This window comes from Aplysia californica, unplaced genomic scaffold (genome assembly GCF_000002075.1).
Source record: "Aplysia californica isolate F4 #8 unplaced genomic scaffold, AplCal3.0 scaffold00124, whole genome shotgun sequence".
Taxonomy (NCBI): domain Eukaryota; kingdom Metazoa; phylum Mollusca; class Gastropoda; order Aplysiida; family Aplysiidae; genus Aplysia; species Aplysia californica.
The window spans coordinates 1,138,818-1,146,689 of NW_004797394.1; the positions used below are offsets into that span (position 1 = coordinate 1,138,818).

The following is a 7,872-nucleotide window of genomic DNA, read 5'->3' on the forward strand; positions in this document are numbered from 1 at the left end:
CTTTTTATGATTCCTGATAGGAACAGCACAACAAAAACTAGTTTCTTGTCTCTGGTGTAAAAAGTACCCAAATGGACATAAGTGGATTGCTTGTGACATGGATGATATCTTGTTTTTCCTTGTTTAATGCTATTTTTTTAAGGTACAAATTCTGTTTGTTCTCAGGAGTTATGGTATTTTTTTGTTTCTCCTGGCATACAAAGTCACAGGTCACAAAAGGGTAATAGGATCCAACATATGTCTTTAAAACATCATCGATGCAGAATTCACACAAGTTATTCAAAATGTAGCAGATAAACATGTCACAATGTTGTGTTTTTCTCTCTGGTACTTTCCTCTAATGTAGAGCATGGTTGTCTTGTCCTCAGGCGCTGAAGCACTGGGAGGAGTCAATGATGATGGGCAGCCATCAGTGCAGCAAGGTGTCTGTGGAGCTGAAACGGGCTCGTTCTCAGGTCCGCATCGCAGAAATCCAGTCTACTCTTCACGAACAAAGGTGAGATTTTGCTGCACTTTACTTTGTCACTATTGCGTCAAAATTTCTAGCTAAAGTCTAAGGTGATACTTGGCATGCATGTGACATAATATTGTCAAAGTAGAATGGCCAAAATCTCTGTTAGGATTACTTACAAAGAGATCGTATTTTCTAGTAATTAAACCTGTTGAGCAACAAACTGATTTTTTAAAACATTATTTTGCCTATGTGTTTAGTTAGTGTAACGTCTTTTGCCATATTTTTATGTTGAGTTGACTGATGTTGGTTAAAAATGCCCTCAATTTCCTTCTTAAAAATCAAATAGAATAATGAATGTTGATATTAAATGTTGCAAAAATGAATTCATGTTTCTAAGCTCACTCATGGCCATGGAAAAGGGGACTGTAAGTCATTTGCAAGTTGTTGTGGTATGCATGTTTTCTCCTTATTAGGAGGAAGCCCTGTAAGCCGATATACACATTGCTGTATGGTAATCGGAACTAGAAAAAAATTGCAAGTGATCCTGAGAGTATCTCTCTAGCCCATCAGCTACTCTCTCTCTTCCTTCCTCTCATTGTCAAATTGTAAGCTTGCAGCCGATTATGTTGACGTAAAGAGACCTGCGTGGGAAAAGACACGTTTTTTGCAGCTCGTCAATTAGTGGACAGTTTTTTAAATCCAAAAGGAAAGAAATGTGCTGACCATGGATGCCAGTTCTCCGGCACCTGTGCCGGATTTCCGGCTGTTCAAGATTTACCAAGCAAAATGTTCCAGCATTCGGGCAGCAGAGAAAACATGCGTAATGAAAATAATGGGGAAAAACTGGCCACCAGCGAATGCCTCAGTAGGGCCCTAGGCCAGAGAGAAGAGAGACTGGGAGGCCAGATGGGATGCCTCAGCAGCCTTGCGCCTATCCATCCCGCATGGTGTCGGCACAGCTTAGGGTAGGTCTTGGCCTCGGCCTCAAGCTGACAGCATGCCTGCCGCGTGAAGGTCTTGGGTCAATGGGTAGTATTATTAGGGATGTTTGCAAATCAAAACTTGAGCTAATCTAGGGCTATATTAAATTAAATTATCCCGGTAGTTGCAAATCTGCAACTTTTCTCAATTTTTAGGCTGTGTAACTGAACGATCGCTTTTCATTTATGCAACATACGTTGGGCCTGTTGGGTTATTTTGGTTTCACTGACAAAAAACATTGGATGGCAACTATTTTAGTTTCCATTTACGGTAATAGATCCTCTAAACTAGGAAATTGTCAGAAACCAGATTTCGAATCTCATCATGTTTGGATTCGACTCTTGGAACGTCTATTGGCTTAGGCAGTCTTGCCTTCTTGACAACGCATGCGTGTGTGTGGCGTGCAGTTTGAACAGAGAGAGTGTGTAGTGTTGACAGCCTGTCCTATGGCGTGGATTATCAGACTCTTCTTCTTGAACCTAGCGTTGTAGTACTTGTACATTGTCATTTTCTTCAGTGCTTCTCCTCTATTTCAAATTCCAGTTTTGAAGTGTAAGATAGATCTATTAGGTCACTTGATTTAGTCTTGCCTTCTCGACAATACATACGTTTGTGCTGTATGAACTAGATTCTAGATCTAAGAATGTCTTTGTGTGCGATGTGAATTAGTGTATAGATCAGACTGTAGACAGCCTGTCGTATTGCGTGGATTATCAGACTTTGATCTAGATATCTGGACTTCGACTCTTCTTCTTGGACCTACTAGATTAGATCTAGATTCTAGATGTAGTCCTTGATTCTAGACTCATCGTCAATAGAGGCAGTAGGAGGCAGATCTCTAGCCATGAAGTCCTTTCAAAAGGGTGATTTACTCATTTGTGATGATGGAATGAAAAACAGTTGGAAGTGGTCGTGGTTAGAGGAAACCCACTATAATAGGCTTGTGTCAACGTGGTGCAGAAAGGTAGACCGCTTACTAAAAACAAGAAGTGCTTACTAGTTCACTGATTGTGCTTGCACACACTGGCTGATAGTGCTTGTGAGGAGAACTGGAAAGAGAAGTGACAATTGCTTCATATGCACACACACACACATTGTCAAGAAGATAGAAGGCTACAGCTGAGCAGCTTTTGAGTTTGTACAGAAGGTATGTTTATCACAGTAGATCTACATTTTTAGCTTACTATAGCTACCTAATTGCATACATTTAATTGCAGGAGAGGCCCAAAAAGGCCCCTGAAAATGCTTTAAATGCTATGTCTATTGTGGCCCCTGGTCCCCAGCCGGATAGTTTCAGGCAGCTAGATTTCTTGAGGTCTCTATTTCAGGCAGAAACATTTTTCCTTCTGGCACTCATTGTGCTGACATTACAGAGACCATTAAGTCTTTGAGGTTAAGGAATGGATGGTTTCTGTCAGTCTCCTGTATGATAAGCTTTTTTAGTCTGTTCCCTTCTACTCTGGACAAAGTCAACATCTCTGATAGCGAACCCCTTTATCCTGTCTTACTTTTCTCCATATTTCATCCTCCTCAGGATTATGTCGTCGGACCAGCAGCGGCAAGAGATTGAGAATCTGAAAACTCCTTCATCGTTCTTACCTTCGTGACATCAAGTGTAGTGAGGAGGAGGGTGGGACGTTGGACACAACTATATGATGTACTGGGATCAGAGTGACTCTACGATGTGTGATATATCAGTTGGCTGGTGATTGCTTGCTCTGTGAATGTTGCTGGATGGACAGTTTGTGATGTTGGGTATCTGTGAGGTGAATGAAACTGAACTACTAATAATATGTTCTTTGATGAGAGGCTGCTGGTTTGAGAGGGAATGGGTGGGTTGGGGTTGTTACTTTTTCTTTGCTCGTTATAGGAGTGACTGAAATGTTATTATAGATTTTGATTTTATTTTTCTCTGTCGTTTTACTTGGAATTCATCTGTTCTATTATTTGGCTAGACTGTGCCATGGCTTTCGCAGTGTTTGGGTCTTTGCTGGTTTCCTTTTGTTGGATATTGTTTCAATATTACTTTAAGCCGTGCAACACTTTCAACATTTGCTTTCTCCAGTTTGTACCTTAGCATGAGTCTCCTCAAGTGCACCCAGGTTTCTTTCCAGATGAATGTCTTTTGTTCGGTAGTTTTGTATGTCTCTTGTGGGCCTACTTGGTTCAAGAAAATGAAATCAGGACTTCTTTTTTCTTTCTACTCTTGATGATAGTCCTACTATTGTGTGCAATATCTAAATTCTTAAGTGGCTCCTAATTACTGTTGCTGCGTCAAATGGTCCATGGTGCAGTGCTACTTTGAGAAGTTGTTTGAAATCTTAGTTGGTCAGCAGCACTGGAACAATCCGGCCCTTGCAATTACTGTGATGTGGCACGGGAATAAAGTTTTGAACTTCTGTTATGTTTTGCTTCTCTCGGATCTTATTTTTTCTTGTTTGTCTGTTGTCTTGCTTATTCCTACTGTTTTCTTCCCATTATGAAGTTTGTGCACTTGACTCTGAACTCCTAAACTCTGTAAGAAGTCGACCTTGTCAATGAGGCCATTCTGGATTTCAGGGCCTACTGCTTTTTTCTTTTCTTTCCTTCGAGATGACAAAGTTTCAAGCATTCACTCCTGGATTTATTTTTCCACAATATAGCTGACACGCAACATGCTACTGGACGAGCACAGCACAGATATACACTGTATTTATAAGGCATTCTGCCTGTGACCTGTAGATAATGACTGCATGCCCATGTACACACTGATACAAATGTAGCTCTTAGCTTATAGCAGAGTTTGCACTTTGATGAGCTTAGTTCTCAGTGTAAATAGTTGTCTTGAAAGTCAATGACCTGACCAGTTTTGGTGGAACTTCATCGCGACACATTTGAACCTGCCTGAGGAGCCAGCCATCTGTACATGAAACAACTTTTTATTGACTCTACCGTTTAATTTTTGGTGGTGCAATATCTTTGTAATGGGGAGAAAAAACTTTTCAGAATGTGTGTTTTCTTTAGAAATGGGAATTGGATTTTATATTTCACTTTAGAAAAACATCTGTGAGAATAAATGTCTTTTGTTTATGAGAGGAAAACTTCTGCAAAATTGAATAATTACATTTTGTTGTTGGTGGGAGTCATTTCTGGAAATACTTTTTTATAAATAGCATGATTTCATGTCATTGTTTTTAAAAAGACAAAAGAATATTAGCTCTTCTGTCCTACTAGCAGATATCTCAAGTACGTACAAGTCATCTAGTGACAGTATGAAGCCAAACCAGATACAGGATATACTTCCCCTAAAGTGGCAACGAAAGAATGTTGCTGGTAGAAGAAAATAATTTTTAGTTTGAAACTTGAAAAAATTGCAATAATGCACAAGAGCGCAGTTGAAAAGGAGACATGGTGCAGTTTAATAAAAACGAAACGATCTGAAACATAATGAGAGAGAAGAGCAAAAGGCAAGTCCACAATAGTTTACGATCTTCACGAAATTCATTCCGCTCTTTTTAAACAAGTTGTAAATATTTCACTCTCTAAGCAATGATTGCAAAGCAGATGTTCAGAGGGCTCGGGTCTTGCCCAGTTTGACTGAACAAATACTGGTGGCTTTGAAAAAAAGTTTTGACCTTTTTTTTAAAAAGGTTCCTAAGTTTTATCACATTTCGGGCAAAGGTTGACATTAAAGTTAGTAGTGTATAACCAGTTCATATCAGTCAGCTACGGATTCCATCCTTTTTTAATGGCTGAAAGTTGTTTTTTTAAAAAGAAAGTGACATTTATCATGCTGACGTTACGGATTAAGACAGATACGGGATTTGGAACACTCTGTCCTCTTCTTCATAAACTTTTGCTAACATTTCGTCGGATAAGGGTTGTTGAATAATTACTGACCTTTACCTCTCTGTTTCCTTTTTATTTGGCATGTGTTTCATCCTGTTGGTTTTTTTAATACTTTTTTGCTTCCTTCATGTCCTAAGCATTGATGGTGCTTTGGTTGGGCTCTTCACCATTGTGCACAGAAAATGAGTTTGAATCCAGTGTTTGGAGGTTTCTCTATAGAGTATCTCTTCTGGGACATTGTATCTCTCACACAGGGTTGGCCATGATAGGCAAGGTCGAAGCTGGCCGCCGTCCTTAAAGATCTAAATTTGGTTGATGAGGGCGTAACACTATTAGTTTATTCCTCCCCAAAGCTTGGAAGTGTCCTGTGAGGTTAGTCCTGTTCACCAGCTGTGGGATGAGTAGGTCTCGGAGGAGCCTTTCTGTACAGACAGGTGTTGTGTTGTGTCTGGCTCAGAGTCGAGTCTGCTGGGATTGCGATGGTTAAAGGTTCTTTGACATTTCTAGCTAGTACTGTTAGATTATAATGATGGTGGTTGTCATCAGTCAAGACCAAATATTTTCTGTTGGTTAAGTTTGACTCTATATTTTGCGTTACTTTTTCTGCTCCTTTGGTATCTTTTAAATTTTTATTTTATTTTATTTTTTCTTTGTCGTAGTGCATGCTTCATCTTGTTGTTGACTAGAACATGAAATGTTGGCACCCCACTGTTGTTGATGTTGGAATTTTACCTCAGTTATTTATTTATGACGTGTCTGCATTGATCCCATTCGTAAATGCATTAAGGAGAGCTATGTGGCCTAAGACAAAGGGTGGTAAAGTGCACTTTTCTCATTGATATTTCATGCATAGCATTCGAAGTTATGAAAATAAGTACTTTCTTGAATAAGCTGTTTCGGACAAACGCAGCCTGCATAACAGCGTCTTTGAGGAAAAGCTGGTTGCTTGTTTGAGTTACTCTCTTGATCTTATGGCATCGCTGGGAGGATTTCATAGATAGCTTGACAAAGAGGCGTAGAGTAGACAAAGAGGGCGAGTTTGAGACAGTTGCCAGGTTTTAACTCAAGGAAAATTTTGTTCTTGGTCAACGTTCCTCCCTGCAGAGAGCTGTGTGGTCTTCAAAGCCATGTTGTCTTTTGGCATTGGTTCTGTCGGATTGTCAGCTGAAGCAGTGCTATATTCATCTCTATTTACAGCTAAGTAAATACGTCGTGTTCTATGAAGGCCAGAGCATTCCACATAATTGGCCGAGGAGTCGTACCTATAGACTACTTTTGTTGGAATGTTTTTAAATACAAATCCACTTTTTTTTCGTGCAAAGGATTGTTTTGATGATTGACTTGTAGCTTTGCAGCTCGGCTTAAAAGCGCATCTGAGTGAACAAGTAAACTATTCCTGTTTTGAGTTGATTCACAAAGAGTGTTTGTTGAATGGGCTGTCATGAAGAAACGGTTTAAGGAAACTCGTGTACATGCTATCAATAGTTCTTGGTTCCCTGTTCCTTTGGAAGTTTATGTGGTCAAAAATTCTCTTTAACCAAGTTTGATTAAATCGTATTTTCCATAAGAGGTTGATATATGTTGTTTCTCAAAATCGTAATTTTTGGGAGGGGGAAGGCAGAGAAATTAATAATACTCAACAAATGTGATAGCTCAGAGCAATGTGGGTTTTTGTGTGTTACTTGAACTCTCTTAACTTTTGAGTATTCTTGCAGAGGAGTCTTTCCTATTTTATCATGGGCCGTTTTCTGTTTTAGAAATGGAAATTAAATTTTTACAGGTCCCTGGGATTTAAAAAAAAGCCAAGAGCTAGGTTAATGATTCTGCTGTGGTAAGATGAAAATCTCAATGTGAATGAGCAGTTGGAACTGGTTGCTGTTGCATGTCAATGTGAAGTTTTATTAATTTGTACATAACTGCTATTTCCTATACCCCGTTCCCCACCCTGCTATTGTTGGGGGGTATTATTATTATTGTTATTATTATTATTATTATTACTTTCATTTTGTTTGTTGATTTCCTGAAAGCCAGGTCCCATTCATTTCTGGGGGTTTGTTTTTTTCATTGGCTACTTTCATGTAACGGGAAGAATGTTTTTTTCCGATTTTGAAAAGGGTGAAACATCATCTCTCTATATAGTTACTGATATTCACTTTTTCACCGAATGGTTGCTATGTTTTTTAGACACGGGATTTACAGATATGAATAATTGTATTTTGTATCACATGCAATTGTCACCTTATGTCCTTTTATTTGTGTATGGTTACTATAAATATTAATTACAATTATTGTTTTTAGTGAATTTGCTTGGCTTTGTCAATTCAAGCAGAAATTAACATTGTGAATAAATTACTTCAAACTTCACCTCCTTGTGTAGATTTATTTCTTGAAGTTTTAGTCGAAGGGATAACTTTTGGGCCTCTGGTAATTCTGTTCTTTTCTCCCTCATACTGGCTGCCTGTTGCAGATCAGATTAGATCAGGTTGATTAACAGCAGTTTCAATGCATACTGCAAACAGACCTTTCCCTTGTTGTGTCAAATATGACAAGAATAGAAAATTGACCAGGGCATGGTGTTGTTTTAGTTTTTAGTTGTAGTATGAGTTTTA

At 38.9% G+C, this 7,872-nt stretch overlaps 1 protein-coding gene across 2 annotated transcripts in view; it reads left to right on the top strand.

Annotated features, from left to right (window-relative positions):
- Positions 1 to 7,627, top strand: part of LOC101847183 (WW domain-containing adapter protein with coiled-coil) — a 40,769-nt gene extending 33,142 nt beyond the window's left edge. For both annotated transcript variants that reach the window (XM_005096249.3, XM_005096250.3), the window contains exons 12-13: positions 369 to 496; positions 2,970 to 7,627. In XM_005096249.3, coding sequence (XP_005096306.1) covers positions 369 to 496; positions 2,970 to 3,042 — 201 coding nt within the window. In that variant the 3' untranslated portion in view covers positions 3,043 to 7,627. The remainder of the gene's footprint in view (positions 1 to 368; positions 497 to 2,969) is intronic.
- The last annotated feature ends 245 nt before the right edge of the window (positions 7,628 to 7,872 follow it).